We start from the raw sequence: 21,473 nt of genomic DNA, 5'->3' as shown, positions 1-21,473 counted from the left end.
GCTTTTAGCTTATTTTGTTAAGATTTTTATTTTCAATTCGCCTCGCTGACTGCCGCAAAGTATGTAGTGAATTTTGCTTTTTTGTTTACGGCCGCCCAGGCAATTAGTTTTGTCAGTTTTCCCAAGAATCGAGTTTTTCGGGAGGGGGAGGAGTGCGCATTGGTGAAAAATGCATATTCTCTGTCATCGGGCTGTGCGGTTCCTTTTGCCAGACTCACACACACATGAATCATATTTTTCCGCAGACTTTTTGCCCGTGGTTTTGCGGTCAGCAATTGATTCAATTTCGCAGAAGAGAACGCAGCGACGGAGAAGTGTCATTCGCATGTCGAATTTTATTTTTGCAAATTTAAGCTCCAAGTGCACCAACTTACTCTTGATCTTTTTGTTCAATTAATAACAATTAAGTGAGTATTAATTTAAAAAAAAACAGAAATAGACAAATCTACACACATTTAAATAAAGCTAATAAGTTATTTGCGAACTAAAATTCATTTACATACATATTAAATAGTCGTAAAAATAAATATTCTATAAATACCACATGCTTTCATCGAAGATGTACCCATGAACCCCGTTGAAATGAACAATATTTATTGCTAAGCCAGCGGCAATCTCTATATTTTATTTGCATTCCTTCTATTTACTTAAATTGCCTGCCATAGCACTCGGAGCATTTATATCTTGGAAATTGTGATTCACTTCCTAATTGCTCGACATCGCCATCGACGAAGTGCAAACACAGTGCTCAGGACTGGGGACTCAGGATTCGGTTCCTTGGTCCTCCAAATCTTGTGGCCCAGCTGCTTAGAATATTCATTTCAATTGACATTGCCAGCACGTTTGCCACGGCAACTGGGAACTGTTAACTGCTAACTGCTAACTGCTAACTGGGAACAGAGAATTACAGAGGGAAAAACATAAAAAATGCTTATACATTGCCATATTGCATGCTAAGTGGTCAATAAAAATATACAAATTTAATAAAGATCAATTTTGAATTCTTCTTTTTGGAAAAATTTCAATGGCCTTATTACACAAACAAATATATCAAATATTAAATATATCCTTTAATAATGTTCTTAATGCAGGTCAAAAGTACTGTTCTACTTGAACATAATTTAATAAAGTTTTAAATATATTCCAGTAATTAAAGAATAGTTCTGTTTCTGAATAAACGGATAATATATATATCTATTAATACTTTATCACAACACTTAAGTTATTTAATACAAAAAAATAACAATAAAACTCAACTGACATGTTAAACCTCTGCATTCGCCATGATATTTCTCTCAGTGCAGGCAGTGATAACTGGGAATGGCTGGGCGAACTGGTTAGTGTTTTGGTGTAGAACTTGGGTGTTTTTGGGGAGTGCTCACTGTTTGCTATTTATACGCCGAAATGTCACTGATAACGAACTTTCTTGCCATCGAATGCTGCTCCTTCTGCTGCGGCTAAGAAAACAATCAGACAATTGCCACAGGACTTTCCACACTTTTCCGACTGCAGGCTAACGCACACTCACACACACAGTCACACACATACACACACACACACATGAGGGGCTCAGACAATAGTTGTTCATTTGTATTTGGCTTTGGCAAACTGCAAAAACCAAGGAAAAAATTAAGAACAATGTTGAAGGAAACTTTTTGCGCAGCATTTTAATTGCACGCAAAAACTTTTAACTAACTAACAAGCCGAAAACTAGGCAACACCTCACTGAACACACACACACACATAGAAAGCACAAAGAAAGAGGTGGGAGGAGAATGAAAGGAGAAAAACGAAAGAAAAGGGGAAGGGGAAAGAGGGAAGAGGGAAGGAGGAAGAGAGGCAAAGGCCAAACTAAAGCCAACTAAACAAAAGCGACTTGGGCCGAAATCTAATTTTCAAACATTTACGTTTTAATTTTCCTTGTTAACAATACACTAACCATTTCCCGCTGCACTGACAAAAACTAGTCCCATTTTTCAAAACAATCAGATATTTTTAAATAACAAAAAAAAAGTGATGTTTTGAGCTCTGGATTAATTGTCACAAGAAAAATTGATCATGTATTAACAAACATTTTGTAGAATGTTCATAAAAAAAATGATCAGTAATCAGTTAAATTAATTGGATTCCACATTGAACAATTAACAATGAGATATTTGCTATTCAGTCAATAAATTTTCTAAAAATTCTGGTAAAAAATTCCCATACACAAGAAACGGAGTTGAAATAAATAAAATAAACATTCAAATTTATCCAACTTTCAGTTCTTCTAATTCTTCTAATTTGAAGTCCTTCTAATTTGAACACAAAAACAACAGATGTTGGTCATTTTAACCGACATCGTTGCTGCAACTTTTGCACATTTGAAACGCTTGCAACATTACCTTTCCTGTGGCTTAACATCCTAGTTATATTTTTTTTCTGTGAAGGACGGATGGGTTGCGCAAAAACTCACTGAATAAACATGAGCGAGACTCTCCCCGCAGAAACCAGAAGATTGAAATCGAGTCCGCGTTATGTTCAGTCATAGCTGAGGGATAAACTTTTATTGCCGGCCCAGTGGGCGTGGCCACCTGGCAGCCGCCCAGACAACTTCCAGCAGCAGCTGGTTTAACTATGTAATTATTTATTTTAAATCGTTTTCCCTCTCATCTTTCTCCATCAACCGAAAGGCGAACGGCGAATTGCCAGGAAAAACTGACAGGGAAAAGCGGGAAAAGGCAGTCAAGTGTTCGCACACGAAGGGCGTGGCCGTTAGTGGGAGTTAAAATGCTACTCAGTTACACAGAACTGACATTAAGACTCTTGTCCTCCTGGCCAATTGAGATATTTTCTGGCATCATTAAATCTTTGCAACAATTCATTGATAGCAAATGCAATGAAAGGTGCATGCCAAAATATTTTAAATATGTATAGTGGTATTTAAATATAATAACTTTAACAATATATATAACTTTTTATAAAACATTTATAAAACATTTTATAAACATTTTCTTTTTAATAGAGAATTTTAATGTTAAAAAAAAATAAAAACAAGAAAGGAATTAAACTTCGGCTTGCCATCGCTTCTATGGCAGCTATATAATATAATATAGATGTCCGATAATAAATCAATTTAATTAAAACTGTAATTCAATAATATTTAAATAATACCAAATCCTAAAGAATTAAAAACAACAAAGTTATAATTTTTTTTGAATTTTTTTCCGATTGTTCCTATGGGAGCTACATGATATAGTCGCCCGATCCGGCGCTTTCCGACTCATATACTACCTGCAATAGAAAGACAACTTTTGGGAAAGTTTTAAGCAGATAGCTTTAAAACTGAGGGACTAGTTTGCGGACTAGATCGACTCTCCTGGTGATGCTGATCAAGAATATATATAGTTTATAGGGTCGGAAATGTCTCCTTCACTGCGTTGAAAACTTTTGACTGAAATTATAATACACTCTGCAAGGGCACAAAAATCCTTGTCATTTTTGATTTGGAAACTTAATGGATAGTTTCCGAATCAAAAATGACAAGGGATTTTCGGTTAGATTTTCTATTTGATATTATGGCTCGTGCGTTTGACTGAACATTCCATTAACTGTTCCATTCATTTCCATAGAAATCCATTAACTGCTGTTTGGATGGCACTCAATCAAAGCGTTTCCTTGCTGCATATTTAGTGCTGTCATATGCCTAATCCCGATTGCCTGCTGCCACATATCGATTAAGTGGCATTTATAATGGAATCAATAAAACACAAGTTCCAGCCGCAAACCCAACTTGGCCAAGACATTGTGCCAGATTCAAGTTGCACACTCGCATCTCGAAAATGCACTTGGGAAAATGTTGTATTTCATAATTAGTGGGGCAATCCAAAAATGTATTTTGCAAAATGTAGTTTTACAAGATAAAAATATTAAAATAATTTTTAAATATATACAAAATCACGTTTGGCAAACCAAAAATATTTAAATAATTTTCAAAGATCTAAAATGCTATGATGTTATTAAAAAAAAAATATTAATCACGTTTTTGCTAAACAAATTTAGGTTTACTGCAACATTGGAAAAGATTTACAACTTTTCGATGTGTCAGCTTAGATGAAACTTAAATTGTTTAAAAGAATTTCAATACAATTGTCCACTTTTGAATGTTATCTTCGATATTTTGTCTCAGTGCATGGATATATTTGCACAAGGACAATAATTGCCCAGCGTGCCTCTGAGTCGATGTGCTCTTTGATATTGCATTTCATCAATTGTTTGCCATCGTTTGACCTCAGCAACCGTACACACACATGCGGAAAGGACATGCTGTTGAGAGCCGTTGGCAATTACCAAAGGTGAACTTTGACACGCGTAATCAACACCTTGGCATTCGTAGTGGGATCGTGCCGAAATCCGTTTAGCATCCTTGTGCCGGCCAAGCAACTTTGGTGTCGTGGCTTACCATCCACACATTTGCGGCAAAACTTGGCTTTGCATTTTCATTCAGGTCCCGTTTCGGCGACTTAATATTAATAACATCGGACGGCGGCTGTTCATCCAACGGCTAACCAAGCAGCCACGCCCACTTAGAGCCCCCGCCCACGGCGGTGACCATATTGTGTCAGGGTGCTCGAGATCCAAAGTGGGGCAAATGCATCCTTATGAATATGAAATATATTTCATTCGATTTGCTATGCTTTTTTTCGTGTTCAAAGCAAGTATCCATATAAGGTTTAAGCTAATGTTACCTGTTCTTAAAAATTTTTCTATAAAAATTAATAATTTTGAGAAAAGTGGCACGAATTTAATTTTTCTTGCCTTAAAAAATGCCACTATTATAAAATAAGTAAGATTTTTAATGTACATTTTTCTCTATTGATAATGAAATGAAATTTTTATAAAATTACTTAAATTAACATTTTTTTGTAATATTTTTTAATTAGAAAGGATATTAATATTATTATTAATTTTTGAAAGTTATATCGTTACATATATGTACATCAAATGTCGTTTATTTTTAAATATGTATGGGAGCATACTTTAAAAAACACTCATTAATGAACACGAGAGTTTTTCAAAGGACTTTGCGAAGAATTGATCGAATTTTGCTATCCAATGCTTTTTATAGTTCTTGCGATTTATAAGCCGTAGTTCGCCATTCCAGCCCACTGTGACATAGTCTAGCTTTTTTTTTTTTAGTGGCGTAACTTGTACCTTGACTTCGTCCAGCTGCTCGGGAAATTTTCTATGCCTAGCGGCGGGCTCAACGTCGCGGTTACGCCTGATGTTGATGCTAATGTTGACAAGGCCCTGCCCTTGGTGCCACCAACAACAATAGCAACAACAACAGCCACAACAACAACACCGGGATGTTGAACAACAACAGGAATACAAGAAACGACAGCGAAGCCGACATCTTTAGCTTTAAACTTTCTAAATGACCTGAACAACTTTTGAGCAGCTGTCTGGCGGGGTTTGCAAGTTTTAAGTTGCCATCAAAAAGGCAGCGAAAAACTCAACCAAGGAAAAGTTTAGGAATGGGAGGGGGGGGGTTAAGGTCGTAAATAACTTTCATGTATGCAAATTTCACTTTAATTTGCTTCAACTGTCCGCGACACTGTTTAGTCCTTGGGCGCACAAGGCGTATACGTAATACTGCATTGCAATTGCAAAAAAAAGTTTACATTGATGCATCAGTTAAGTGGACACTTGAGAACACAAGAGGTCCTGTAAAGGAGTTAAAGTTAATAAGTGGCATACTTTACAATTCGTAATTGAAGAATGCGCTGATACACACTTATCTAATAGTTAAATGCTCTTTATATACTGTTTTGTTTTGTTTAATTAAATAAAGGAAGATAAGAGATTCGGTAAAGGAGTTAAAGTAAATGAAGTAATTCACAAGTGTTAATTAAGAATATGTTGATATATATCTCTCTTTAGTTGAATGCACTTTATATATATATATTATGTATTTTTATTGGCAAGCATATGGACACTAAATAACTAAAAAGGAATTTTTTGAAAATAAAATATTTTTATAAAAATCTATGGCAAAATAACATACTTGTCGATCGTTAACCATTTAATTTAGCGTTATTAAATTTAAATTAAAGTCAATTTGGAGAGGTGCAATTAATCGTGTATCCATTGCTCACCAATATGTACACATATACTTCGCTCCTGGGAATCGATGCATCCCGAGGATTTCCGGCAAGTTCAGTGAAGTGGGCATTCCAAGTTCCCATCCTTCCTTCCTTTTCCCACCTCTCTCTCGCTTTGGCCCCGGTTCTTTGGTCCTGGCAATTGGTTTAGATCACTGAGCTGTGCAACGAACGTTCTCTCTCCGTGTTTGCAATTTGGTAGGAAAATATCCGTAACGTTAATATGTAGATGCTGTTCGCTGGCTAATGGTTTCGTGCATCGGTGTGTGTGGCTGTGTGTGTGTGTATCTGTGTGTGACATGTGCATGTGTGTGGGTGCGGTCGCTTTTGGTCGCTTTTCCTGTTTTTCTTACTGCAAATTGTTGATGAAGGCCAGCTTGCTGTAGTTCTTGTTATTGCCAGCATTGTTGTTTGTTGCCAGCATTGCTGTTGTCGACAATGATGATGAGACTTGAACGAAGTCCGGGAACGGTTACGGGCAAGGAAACAGGAATGGGAATGGGAATGAGAAAGAGAATGGGAATGGGAATGGGAACGGGTGCAGGATTGGGAACAGGGGCTTCGACTCTCGGACACAGTGCTGTCCAGTTAATGCTACGAAAGGTAGCCAATAATATTATGCATATATTTAAAGCTGGTAAAGCCTCTCTTATTTAATTTTATTTGTTCTATGTGTAGTTATATGTAGTTCTATGTGTACTTAAACAACTTAAAAACAAAAGTTAAACAGCTTAAAATTTCAATAACTTTATACCTAATATTAAATCAATTAATTAAAAAATTAAACAATTGTTTTAATTATGCTGTCGGCATTGCCTTAATTTTTATGGGTTTCTTATTCATTTTTAAAGCTTTCTCCAATTTGTATTAAATGAAATTATCCTTAATCCTTAATTTGTATGAGATTCTTATTCATTTTTAGTGATATCCCAAATGTGAATAATTGATATTAAACACACAAATGGGGATTCATTGAATAAGTATTTAAAAAAAACTAAAACAAATTCCATTTGCCGATATTTTTAAAAATTAATTGACAGATAATGGAATTTATTATCCTTTTAATGATAATGAAAAAATACTTAATTAGAGTTATCTTCTTAAATGACTATAAAATACTATTTTATTCTTGGTACTTTATGATTGGCTTTAAAAAGAAAATTATACATCAAAAAAAAATTAAGTGCTTAATAAATAGTGAAAGTTAAACAACAAAAATAAGATTCGGAGATAGTCAGCTCGCGGGAAAATAGCTAGATGGCCAAAACAGCTCGGACACTGGCGCAGACTGCACCCGAAGAGATTCCAACGAACGACGATGATGATGATGATGACTATGTCGTTGATGTGAAATAAAGATAACGACAACGTTGACAATGACTATGACAACAACCCAATGACACTTTAACAGCTCTTGCAGGTGCCTTACCTCGTGTCCATGTGCGAGTGTGTGAGTGTGTGTGTGGCTGCCCATCCGCACACATATGCACATATCTATGTGCGTCTGGCTGTATCCTTTTGCTAACTCAAGAGCTGTTGAGGTACATTAACTTTCGGGCCAAATCTTGGGGGTGAAGCGGATGGGCTGGGAGATTGGACCAGGGATAGGCCATATTATATATATTGCAGATCCTAGAAATATACTCAAGTATTTGTGCCTAAAAACAAATAATAGGTAACAAAAGATATAGCATTTCAAAGGGATATCATCAGAAAGCCTGTTTATTTGGCTATAACATTGGCAAGTACAATACGAAATCTGTAGTAAAGCAAGGTGTTAATGGTGAACGTTTTATCGATTTGGTTGGATTCATTAATAATTCTGTAATACTGATAAGCTTCAAGTTTTCAACACCATTTTTAAAAGAATTTCTTATAAGCCATTGCAAGAATTCTATATAACAGAATAGCTTTTTAACTTTTTAACATTATATTGAAAAACTTGGCATAAGTTTGATTTGCTTAAACAAAATTGAAACTTTGTATGCCCAAACATAAAACTAGACCGAGTATGGCTTACCTTTTTTATCGGTTAATTCTCTTATTTTTCGTGTCATAGTTTCTGTTGATGATGGCACACATGCACATCTGCATCTTTGTGTATATGCAAAGTGCACTCCATGTGCACTAGACCTTGCTCCACTCTGCTGATTTTTCCTTTTTCCCCTATCGTACAGTATTACTTCGTTAAATGGCCTTGCAAAATGGTTGTACGGAACAAAACTGAATTTGAATTACACTGATTTCCAAATTTCTATTGCCTTCGGCGTTTTCTATTCCACAATATAAGCACAATTTAGTGATAATTTATTATTATATTGGAAATGTTCATTTTCTTGTAGATCATAATTTATGGGCGTGATTATTTGGTCTTATTTAAATGGTAAAATAATTAAATATATATCATAAAACGCGGTTACCTCAAATTATAACCAAATCTAAAATTTGCTTAGTAAATAAAATGTAAGTTTAGTTTCTTAAATAATTAAACTACTTCATAAAAAATTGTAGTTTATTCCGTTTTGCAGAGAAGCCTGTATTATCATTTTTCAGGGATTTCGTGTATGTTTATGTGCCGGAGTGTTATTTTGCGTTCGCCCTCTGTTTTTGGGTGTCTGTTTTTATTAGTTCGTTCTTGTAATCACTAAAGCCACCCACTAAGCTCGCCCGTTTTCCCCGGATTTCCTCCCTAGTTTTCCAACTGTTATTGCTTAACTGGTGTTGATAATAACGATGATCACGGGAGAAGCAGAGGAGAAAGGGAAGTCAGCAAGGCAGCCATAATTTTTCCAAGTGAACAGAGTCGCCCCCATTTTTCCCGATTTCCCTTTCTGCATTTTGCATTCTGCTTTCTTTTTCTTAGTTTTCATTTTGCCTGGTTTTGCTCGCTTTTTTCTTTGGCAATTTTCTTTATGAGTGTGTAGAGCGCTGTCGAAGGGCTTTATTGAAATCGTGGCGAAAGGGGGGATCTTATAGTTTTTGCCCTCTCCAAAGTCAGGCTAGCTCGTTAGCCATGGTCGTGACACACACGCAGATACAACTCACAGAAACCACACACACACACACACACACAGATACTCCCGCACACACGCACAATATGTTCGACATGCAAATGAAGTTAGTTTTTGGTGCTGGGCGTAGGAAAAACAACAGAAATCTCATTGCTATGAAAAAATTGCCATGGACCAAAAAGCCAAGGGAACCTGTAGATTTGGCTTTTAAAAGCACATTAAAAGAAATTGCTTGACTTTGAGACGGGCACAAATTGAAGAAAAATACGTTTGAGTGTGCGCCGGAAAATTCAGCTGCATGGGTTGACTAAGTAGTTTGAGATACACAGTCCCTGGGGGAACATCTATTGGAAAATATTTAAAAAAATAAAAGAACAGATCCTAACAACAAATAAGTTAAGCCAAAGTAAATTATATAAAATAGAGAAGAAGATTAAAATGTTGTGTCCATGCTAAGGCTAAAATTATATTAAATTATTATAAGATTTCCACATAAATTTTACAAAACCTTGATTTATTCCAATGTCAAAAAAATTCACTATGTGCTTTCATTCCAGTTATCTATTATCCTTAACATATGCGAGCTTTTTCCCATCTTTAAATTTATAAAATCTTTTTAGCCGTTTTAAGTCGCTTTTTAAGCCGATTACCTTTCAATTTTTTATATTCATTTCTTTGAGACACCTTACACTTAGCTCACTGATGTCTTCCATTCCTCCACATTATTTATTTTATTTTGAATTGATCTGCCAAATCCCTCAATTTAATTGCAAGAAAAAACAATGTTTTCGCCTTCTATTTTTGGCTTTTCCTAAGACTTTCCAGCCACCCTCCCACAAAAATGTGTGTGCGTGTAATTTTACAATTTCTAATCGTTCAGATTACATGTGTTTCTGCCTTTTTAAATGCAAATTGAACTTGTTAGCAAACGCAAAATGCGAACAGAGGTCTGGCTTTGGGGCAGGGGAATATTCAGTTTTCGTAGCTGGAAAATTTAACAGGCGATGTCATTTTTTAAATGGGCTTTGGCAATAAAAGTTGTTGAGAAACCACTATCGAGTGGGTGGTTTTTTGGGTGTTCTTTGTGTTGGGAAGTTTGTCGCGTGGGTGGATGGCATAAACAATGGCTGCACTTTGTCTTCGGCCACTCGCGACAAGGCCAAACGGAAATTCATCAAATGTGAATGAGTGTGACGCACTTCCACCACAGACTTGGTCCACTTTAAAGGACCACCCCAAACCCAGCCACTCCCCTTGTTTGTCAGTTTTTCTTTGTAGCGTCATTTGACTATTTTTGCTCTGCCTCGGTGGCTCTGTTAATTGCTGCCGACATTTGTCACCTCCACCTCCATGTCCACCTCCTTTTTGGCCTTCGGTTCCCAGGCTGTAACCACTTCTCATATGGCGTCATCTGAAGCCATGGGGGGGGGGGCACTTTCAAGAGGGGCTCGAGGATAATTTTGGAAGTGCCAAGGTTACCATGAGATGCTCCCAAGAAATGCATTTTCAGCTAGGTTACTTTCATTAAGCTATCTAATATTTTTTTATTGATTTAAATACTTTGTATTTATTGTTGCCTCGACTTGTAGAATATTTTTAAATTATTTGTTTTTTTTTTTTATTTTATATTTTCTAAGAAGTAAAGCTTTGTTTTCTATCAACAAATACTTGGAGTCTTAGAGAGTCGAATTTTTTGAAAGTCTATTGGATTATTACATTCTAATTTTCATTATAAATTACGTTCTGTTGGTCACACTATTTATATATATTTTTCATGTTTCAAGAACATAATATTCTGACAATTGAGTAACTTGTTGTTAAACTTTTTGTCTCTAATTTGATCCTAGAATTTGATTAATTTTTCATTTTGATTACATTCAATTTATTTTTTAATATAATGTTAAATTAAACTGATATTCTATTGGTCACACTATTAATACACCTTTCGACAAACTGTATTATAAGTGCAAGCAAAGTTTGAAAAAGGTATTTGGTCACACTAGAAACAATTCAATTAATTTGCAGTTACTGTCGACCAGTAATTACCAAATAAAATTTTTGTTAATTCAAGAAATTATGAGCTACAAACAGTATTGTTTTTATACAGTGCGAAACTATTTTGGGCCAGTTATCTTTTCTGTCGAAGCAGTCGATGCTTTGCTTATCGACAACCCTTTTTTGTGTCACATTGTTGGCAACACTGTTTGTTTGAATTGCTGGCTTTCTTCGGGATTCGTTCCCCTCGCTAGGCTCTGTTTTTCCTTTTACAAGTCTTTTTTTTTGCCAGTTTTTCTCATTTGGCCTTGGCTTCAAGTGTTGCAACCCCTCCGTTTGCTTCTAGTTCTTCGTCCAGCTGTTTGTCTAACAATTGAAATGTCATGCAATAAATCTACCCCACACATACGCACCAAAGGATGCACCCACGCACACACACACACTCGCACACTCGCACATCCCGAGGCCCAGGCTTTTCAACAACTTTTCACATTTCCACATTTTTGCATGAACTTTTTGACGATGTCAGATAGTTTTGTGCCCGTGCGCTATTGTTTGAAAGTGCAGCAGGGGCTAACGGATGGAAAAGGCGGTAGGAGGCTAAATAATGGAGGTGTAGATGCAGGTCGCCCCTATGCAGTGGGCGTGGCTGCAACGCCTACGGTGCATCAAGTGCGTCAGCAGTACTACACAAGAAAAAAGAATATATATATATATATATTTTACATATATATTTTATTTATTTAGCTCGTTTTTTTTGGAAAATATAAAAATTATTTATAAATAACAAAACTTCACATCATTTTAGTTAGTTTAATGAGACCAAAAAAAAAAAAGACCATGGAAAATATTTATTTAATTTGTGTAAAACACAATGAAATTCAAAGGCATTACAAGTCAACAAACGATTTATTGTTAAGTAGGCATATACAATTTTCGGTTTTTTTTTAAAGAATTTTTTTCTGTGCACAAACAACAACAAAAAAGAGAACTCATCGCATTCATTATGATTTTTACTTCTCGTTTTCGCTTCTCAATGGGCACAAGGGGTTGGTTCGGGCTGTTTGGGCCAAAAGTTTGACTTTAGGGCGTAATTTCATTGCAAAATATTTGCAGACACACACACACACACACACATAGAGAAGGAGGCACTGCGAGTGAAATGTTTAATAAATACATACATTCATGCAACATTCTTGCTTATTGTTGCTGCTGTTGCATGAAAAGAGTTAACTGAGGAAAAAAAAGGAGAGCTAACAGAAAACGAAAAGACAATGAAAAAACAACTGAATACATTCATAATTTTATTTCCATTTTTTTTTATACAATATTTTGCCCTACGCTCTATGCTTCTCGCAACTATTTGCGCTTTGCAAGCAGCACCAAAAACTATGCATTATTCGTTAGCAGTATCCTAAAGCCAAAATCCCATCGAAAACTTCTTTTTGGCACCCTTTGAAAACATGAATGAATGAAATTTCACACATATATTTCGGTACTTTTGCATTTGTTGCTGCGTACTTTTAAATACCAGCTCTTTACCTCCATTTCGGTTAGGAAATGACGAAGAGCAAAAAAATTGCTTTTGAAAAATGTTCAAAGGTAAATACACTGAAGGTCTAAAAAATATAATTTTGGTAAATAGTAATCAATGGTTTTCTAAAAAAATTATTTGCTTAAATCTAAAAAGCATTATGTTTTATGTATGTTTTTTATGTAAAACTATAATGCCAAGTAAAAAGTTCTAATTTTTCTGTGCACTCATGTTTTGTTAGGGCATTTTAGATTCGCAGACTTTTTCTTGAAACACTCTCAGTTGTATTTAGTCTTTGCGTCCCCATTGGATTTCAGTTTGACTGTTTGGAAACTCTTCTAATTGGCAAAAACCAGAAGTGTGAGAGATTCTGTGTTCATTTCGTCAGTTAGTTTCGAATTATCACTTGTCCAGATGTGTCTTTCTGTGCTGTTCTTTGTGTTAAGCCATCGAGTGTGAAAATGATTTGCCAGCAGTTGGGCAAAAGAAAAACACTTCAACTGGTTATTTCTGAGTTAATAATGAGTAGAAGAAATTTTAAAACTATTCATAACTTATGGGGGCAAATAGGATGCTTTATTTTATTATAATAAAATTAAATATATTTCGAAATTATGATTGTGTTGGTATCTTTTTTGCATTATCCAATAGTTAAGTGACTTATTATTAAGAGACCTGGTATACAACTACCCGGTTATTTGTTATACATTATTGTCGTCTATATTGGTAAACAATTACTAAGAAAAAGCACAGCACGGGCTCTGATTGAAGCCCAATTATGGCCAATTAATATTCGTACTGACCCTCGATTCTCCCCCTCAATCCGCAATTGCAGCAACTACCAGCAGATCCAGCATCTGGGCTACTATGGACACGAAATCGGGACGGAGAGCATCTCGCAGCAGCAGGGACTGCAGGACAAGGGCTACGAGGAGTGGGTGGGCGAGATGATTGGCATGCGTGAAATCCTGCGACACTTCGCCAATGTGTCCGTCAACGATGTGGTCGGCATGCGAGCTCCATTCCTCAAGCCTGGCCGCAACACCCAATACAAGGTGAGTTTTGGTGGCAGGTTGCATGTGGCAGGTGGCAGGTTGGCGGTTGTGCTCTGCACAAAAGAAATGCAAACAATGAGAACATCAATCGACATGCAATTGTTGAGTGCGATTCCTTGAATTCAGAGAAACAGAATCGAAAAGTTATTCGTTTAAGGCTACAACACAGCCAAACGGAACTGCTAAATAAACTCAAGGTTAAGCTCAATGTTAATGAGACTCAAAGATATTCTAATTATTGTTTATAATTATAATATTTATTTAATTTTACGTATAAGTAAAAATATCAAATAGCCCGTTATTAAATAATCATCCATAAATTCTAAAGAAAATCGTAGATTTTTCGATATCCACACAGATTACTCAACTTCTTATATTGTTCGAAAACTTCTATTTCGGCTCAAAATGAGGGGTTTGATAGTTAGGCTGGGTTTTTAATAACCCATTTTCAAGCACTTTTCCCCCGAGTTTGAGGGTCTATTCTGCCTAAAAAAAATATAAATATTGTTAGGTACACATATGCATATTCTGTTGTTTTAATCACCATATAAATGCTCCCAAAGTAGCCTGGAATGTGATAGGTCGTTTATTTAAATTGACGTGGTATTGGCTTTAAATTGAAATTGGGTTTGGTGGAAAATCCAATGAAGCAATGACAACCTAACCGTAACCTCAGCCCCCCAAACACACATACGCTTTGACTCGGGCCAAAGTTTCTGGTTGACATGACATGACATGACATCAATGTCACAACACATATACGTACATCACGGTTCAAGTGCCCCATTATGCGACATCCAGCCAACCACCCCGTTCCACCCGCAATTCTCGATCAGACTGTTTGCCACATTCACGCATATAAAATCATATCTATGCGAAATCTCTTTATGTGGATAATGGGCCAGAGTGATACTACAAGTAGATATATGTATGTAGCGATAGGACAACGCAGATAGGTTCGACATCTGTTGCTCTTCTAATTCATTAATTTGCGTACGGAAAAAGAGATTTGGTTTCACTCATTTAATACATTATTAACTAATAGTTTTCCATTTTCCAAGATTTCTCAACTTTTTTAAAATACTAAAATGTGGCCATTTTTTAAAAGAAAATAAACTCATGTTTACAAAATTAAATCGTTTTTTTTTCTTAAAAGAAAAAATGTAGCTCTGCTATTCCCTGATGGCAAAAATTACACTTTTATTAATAATTTTTAAAGACCAATTTACGTTTTTTACCTCTTGTGATGGCTATTTATTTTTAATCTTATTTAAAAAGGGATCGACGATAAGCTGGTAAATAAGTTTTAATTGTATTGTTAAAGTTTGGGAAATCGCTGATTTTTTTTTGCCAGTGTTGACGGAGAAAGCAGATTTCTAATAGCAGAAAAACATCAGTTTTTTTCTGAGGTAAAAAAGTCATGTTCCGTCTTCAACCAAAAGCGATATCAACAATTTCTGGTTGTATGTGTAAATTTTTATTGTAATTTTCGTGAGCAGGGAGGCCAACTGCAACAATAAAATTGGCGATTTAATGGTATTGTATTTAGTTATAATAAAATACAAATAATTTTTGTAGTACTTAATAACTAAAAAAAAACTTTCGAATATTTTTGATAATAGAAATCTCTAAATAGGAAATTTATTATTGTGCAATAAATTAAATGATTTGAATGGACTTATAAATTATATGGCCCCAGGACTGAAGTTATGTTATTATTTTTATATCTGTGACAGCAGTGCTGGCCCGAATTATATTTGATAATCAGTGAATGATACCCAAAATCCCTATATATCCTTACCAGGTGCTGGAGGACTTTGGCTACATCTACGACAGCTCGATCACCGTTCCGCCGGTGGCCGTGCCCGTGTGGCCGTACACCCTGGACTACAAGATCTCGCACGAGTGCAAGAGCGGCACCTGCCCCTCGCGCACCTTCCCCGGCGTGTGGGAGGTGCCCCTGAACACCCACTACGTGGAGGGGTACGAGGGCGGGCACTGCCCCTACCTCGACCAGTGCGTGCTGCACAACCTCGACGAGGAGGAGGTCCTCCAGTGGCTGCAGGAGGACTTCTCGCGCTACTACGAGCAGAACAAGGCCCCCTACATGATGCCCTTCCACACCAACTGGTTCCAGACCAAGCCGCTGGAGAACGGCCTGCACAAGTTCCTGGACTGGGCCCTCGAGCTGTGAGTATCCAATGGTTTATATGGTGTCCAACTTTTCAAATCACAATGCGGATTTATTATCATTTTTTCATTTCCATGCCATTCAAACAAAACTTAAATAGATTGTTTTCCATGAGAGTCTAAATCATAAGTCTATTAGGTTCATGAACTTTGTTTACGAAAAATAATACATTGCTCAATAGTACTTATAATTCAAAAATTTGAATAACTTTTCGTATTTAAAAGAATGCTAGGGCTTTATCGATATGTTCACTTTTAAAAAAGAGATGAAATGTTACACTTGTAAGATCGTTTTTTCTGGATACCAAACGGTTTTTGTTTTGTCAGAACAAAACTTACATTTGGAGATTACATTTTGAAGTATTAAACTTGTCAGTTAAATTAAAAAATCGTGTTGCTGTTTTCAAAATATCGTTTCAAAAACAAAGCCTTTAAATACCTACTTTTATTTGCAACTCATAAATACAAAACAAGAGAGAACGCTATAGTCGGGGCACCCGACTATCAGATACCCGTTACTCAGGTAAAGGGAGTGCGAGGGAGATGGAGACAGAAACTTTGATCACGCATAACTTTTTAACGAATGGTCCGATTTGAAAAATTTCTTCTACATTTCGATAGGTATTGATAAACACAATAAAACTGCATTTTTACTTTTCCGAAATATTTAAATTTTTAAAATCGTATATTAGCGATTGTGGGCGTCAGAGGGGGCGTGGCACCATTTTGAAACAAACTTGCGCTGCGTAGGAACTCCTAGAATCTGCATGCAAAATGCCAATCTTCTAGCTTTTATAGTTTCCGAGATCTCAGCGTTTATACGGACAGACAGACGGACAGACGGACATGGCTATATCGACTCGGCTAGTGACCCTGATCAAGAATATATATACTTTATAGGGTCGGAAACGCTTCCTTCTAGCTGTTACATACTTTTGCACGAATACAATATACCCTTTTATTCTACGAGTAACGGGTATAAATACCCTACTTATATACGCTTCAGTTTTTAATGTAAAACCCCGCTACAAAACCTGAAGCCTTAAACTGTTTTATTTTGTATATATTTTGGAAGATATTCATTCTTGACTCGTTTTTTTTCAAATATTTTTTTTTGATTTCGTTAGTAGTGTCTGAGAGTGGAAAGGGGGTGGGAGGGGAGGCGTTTTAACCAATTCTGTTATATGCACACACTGCTCTCAATTTTTCATAAATTTATTTTTTCAGCTTTTTCTGTTTTCGACTTTATACATAGTATATTTTTGTTGTTGGTGTTTTTATAATTGAAAGCCAACTTTGGAGCAGGCTCACTCCCACATGCCGTCTCTTTCTATTCTCACACTCGCACACCCAAACACACACATGGGCAGCTGGCGTTTCCTGCAGTGCACTTCCGATTGCCGCTGGCAAGTTTTATATTCAATTAAAAAAATCCAAGAGAGATGAGCGAGATGAGAGCCGAGGAGACGGAATAAAAAGAAATGGGAGAAAGCCAGGGGGAAAGTGGGGCCGGAGAAAGCAAAGGCAGGAAGGAGCAGCAGCAGCAAAATTGGCAATTGCTATAAAAATTGCTTGTAGAAGCGGCGGCACATGTTGCCCGTCCGTCGACAGGTTGAGCAGTGGTCCACAAGCCACCCAAAAACCCCTCCGCAAACAACACCCCTGATCCTAGATTGCACTGAAAAAATAGTTTTCTTTTTACCCATTACCCAATAGGAATATCAAAAAAAAAAAAGAACTTAATAACCTTAAATTGGGTAGTGAAATTCTGTGAAATTTCAAAAAAATTACTAAGGTTTTAAAAGCACTTATTAAGGTGTCTTAAAGTATTCCGTATTTTTCAAGGAATTTATCAGACTTCAGGATTCAAAATAGATGATTGCATAATCTTAAACACTTTTATAAAAGATTTTTAAGCCCTACTGATTTCTGTAGCACCGCCTTTATATATAGTTTTCACACAAGTAAACAAACAATTATAGTAAATATTTCAGATACTACACAACAATATTACATTTATTTTATAAATATAAAAAAAGGTTCAATTTAAGACAAATAACAATTTCTGTAGATTTAAGAATCCCATTATTTGTAGGCAACTTAAAAAATCGAACTACTACAGATTTTCGTGTGCAACACAATGTGTTTAGTTGTTAAAAAACTTATATTTTTAAACATTTTTGACCTGTGCATATAGCCAATCCGGCTGGCAGTCACTCAACCATATGCACAACTCTCAGCGAAATCTCAGGCGTTACTTTCACCCCCTTTCGCCCGACTACTTTCTCCCCCGATCCCCCACTACCCCTCTCCCGGCCAATCGACCAGCTCACAATGGCGACGCTGCGGTCAGCGTTTAAAAAAATCATCAGCAGGAATAAGAGCAGTAGCTTGGATAAGGATAAGGAGAGAAAAAATCGCACGTTTTAATGAGAAAAGTTTAATTTTGTTAAAGTTTCATTTTGGAAAATATCAGTGCAGGCACAGGCCAAGAAAAGGAGAGCGATATACATACAAAGAGAAAGGAGAAAGGAGAGAGAAGAAAGGAGGAAGGACGAAGCGAAGGGCCGCGGGGGAGGGAGAACAGAATACCAAAACAGGACGGCGGTATTTGGGGTCCTGACCAACTAAAAAGCAATGTTTAAGCGCTCAAAAACAACACAAGTCAGCTAACGAAGACAGAGACGGGCTGCTGCCGTTAGAGAGGGACGGGTAGAGGCCGGCGAAATGCGCAGAAAGAGGCGGCAAGCAAGCGAAAGTGGCTCAAAACTTCCTTAATGAAGTTATGCCGATAGAATCGCACTTTGTCATCGACATCACTCAAGGGATGTGCATGTTACATGTTATCTGCCATCTTTGTTTGTGTGGACCAGGTTACACATTGGATTTCTACGAACAAACGACTTCCGGCCATAAAAACAACTCGTGGAAAAATAGCCGGGGTTTCGGATCACATTTTATGGTTTTAAGTTGATTTATGAAATCTTTAGCTAATTCACATTTTATGGTTTTAAGTTGATTTATGAAAACTTTAGCTAATTCAAATGCTTTTTGAACTCTTGAAACTTATTACAATAAGCCCTTAAATGAAAACATAGAATTACACCAATTAAAAACTAATGGTTTACCCTTAACCTCTTATTTTTAAACTAACCGACAGGGTTTTAAAATCACTTGTAAAGATGTCTAAGAGTATGCAACACTAGTTGTTGTTTTTTTATAAAAGTAAAAAAGTGTATATTTATTGCAAAACTTAACAGGTATACTGCTACCTATGTGGCAGCTTGAGTATTTTATAAATAAATGGGATAATAAATTGTAGGTATAACAGATTATAAGAGATATATATTTAATTTATATTTTAATTACTTTAAGCTTTTAAATATTATATGTGTCTTGATGGGAGGTCATGTGGGTGGTATCTTTTTAATCTTCTTTTTCTCGGTCTCCATTTCAGCCTTTTCGCCAATGAGTTAGGGTGCAAACCAAGACGTCTATAATAAAAATCCGCGTGTGTTCGACATACATATATCGCCTGTCTTTTGGATTTTTATACCCTTGCAGAGGGTATTATAATTTTGGTCAAAAGTGTGCAACGCAGTGAAGGAGACATCTCCGACCCTATAAAGTATATATATTCTTGATCAGGATCACCTCCTGAGTTGATTTAGCCATGTCCGTCTGTCCGTCTGTCCGTCTGTCCGTCTGTCTGTTTCTACGCAAACTAGTCTCTCAGTTTTAAAGCTATCGGATTGAAACTTTGCACACACCCTTCTTTCCTTTGCACGCAGTATATAAGTCGGAACGGCCGGGATCGGCCGACTATATCCTATAGCTGCCATATAACTGATTGATCGGAAATGCCATAACTTTCGTGTTTGTAAAGTTAGGAAGTTGGGATTTTCTATGGGTTTTATATTTGGCCAATCAATCCGACCTACCAAATTTCATAAGGATCGGCCGACTATATCCTATAGCTGCCATATAACTGATTGATCGGAAATGCCATAACTTTGGTGTTTGTTAAGTTAGGAAGTTGGGATTTTCTATGGATTTTATTTTTGGCCAATCAATCCGACCTATCAAATTTCATAAGGATCGGCCGACTATATCCTATAGCTGCCATATAACTGAACGATTGGAAATGCCATAACTTTGTTGTTGTTAAAGTTAGGAAGTTCGGATTTTTTATGAGTATTAAGAATGCATCATATGAATAATTTTGGAGAATATAATTTACAGAGTATTCTGCAAGGGTATATCAACTTCGGCTCCGCCCGAAGTTAGCTTTCCTTTCTTGTTAGATCTCTTTCTGTGTCTCTCTCGTTCTCATAAACCAGGGGGCGTTACAAATGGATCTAACAATCTTACTTTAACACTAGTTGTTTAATCCGGGAGTCTGAAGAATAAAAGCCGAAGTACGATGTTTTATTTTTCGAGACATACTTTGAGACAAAGTTGTAATTTAAAATATTAAAATACAGGGGTGGTCAAAAGTAGTTGCACAAATTACACGTACTTACTCATAAGAAATGTGCAAATAGTTTTGAAATCCATTATCTCTTTCAAAATATTTTTTTTTTATTTTATTACACTTATTACTCAATTATCCAACAGCCTGAAATTCTATATGAAATCAAATTTTTGTTTAAGATACTTAATTTATTTTAGCAACAGTTTAATGAATTTCAGTTTAAAAATTGCCATTGGCAAATTCATTTCAGGGCAGTAACAAAACTTTTTACTGTTGCTATTTTTGAAACTGAAGAAATTTCAACTCCATTTTCGACAAAATGCCGGCACATATTTCGCTGCAGCCGCCCACCTGTTTCCCACCTCATGCATTAGTTTACGGCAAACTGAGAGAGAGAAGTTAAAAACTATAAAGATGTGAACTGGACGATGGATAAAAAGGGGGAAAACGAGGGGAAAACTGAATGAGCAGCTGCTGTGAAACTATTTCTCGCACAATTGTACGAAGTTTTTAATTAGTGTGAATGACTTTCAACATTGCGTTGCCGTTCGGACCAGGCTTAAACTGAAGCTTCAGTTGGATCTGAAGCTGAAGCTTTGGCTTCACGGGAAATGGAAAAGTGGGAAATGGATAAGGGGGAATGGTAGAAAGGTAGAAAGGTAGGGCCAAAACGGAGGGCGGAGTGTACTGTTTGCATGAGATGCCTGAAAATGCGTACCACTCTGCAGAGCAGCGCAAAAGAATGCCGTAAAGTTTTCTTTGCATCAACTTGCTTAGGCCCTCATCTACGCCCCCATTTTGCCACGCCCACTTCGGCCCATCATCATTACTCTTTTGTTTTGGCACACAGGTATTCACCGTACAGGTGCACTGTCATCGTAATGAGCATATGTGAAAAGGTTTATTTCTTAAGTTTTTCTGCTTTTTATATGTACTGAAGAGTGTTTTATATATAGACTGGGTCATTTTTGAGAAAATATTATATAAATAGATTTCTGTATTATTTACTCCGAAATTCTGATTAATTATAAGAGACCATACAAATTATAAATCTTAATATAAATCTGATAA

General features: G+C 36.3%; 1 protein-coding gene across 1 annotated transcript in view; it reads left to right on the top strand.

The window, feature by feature from the left end:
* LOC108048087 (chitin deacetylase 1) overlaps positions 1-21,473 on the top strand; it is a 49,109-nt gene that overhangs the window by 26,382 nt on the left and 1,254 nt on the right. The window contains exons 6-7 of the mRNA XM_044461129.1: positions 13,519-13,738; positions 15,543-15,928. Coding sequence (XP_044317064.1) covers positions 13,519-13,738; positions 15,543-15,928 — 606 coding nt within the window. The remainder of the gene's footprint in view (positions 1-13,518; positions 13,739-15,542; positions 15,929-21,473) is intronic.

Source organism: Drosophila rhopaloa, unplaced genomic scaffold, assembly GCF_018152115.1.
Source record: "Drosophila rhopaloa isolate 14029-0021.01 unplaced genomic scaffold, ASM1815211v1 contig_3, whole genome shotgun sequence".
Classification (NCBI taxonomy): domain Eukaryota; kingdom Metazoa; phylum Arthropoda; class Insecta; order Diptera; family Drosophilidae; genus Drosophila; species Drosophila rhopaloa.
Note: the sequence above shows the minus strand (reverse complement) of the source record. Positions and strands in the feature narration are given on the sequence as shown.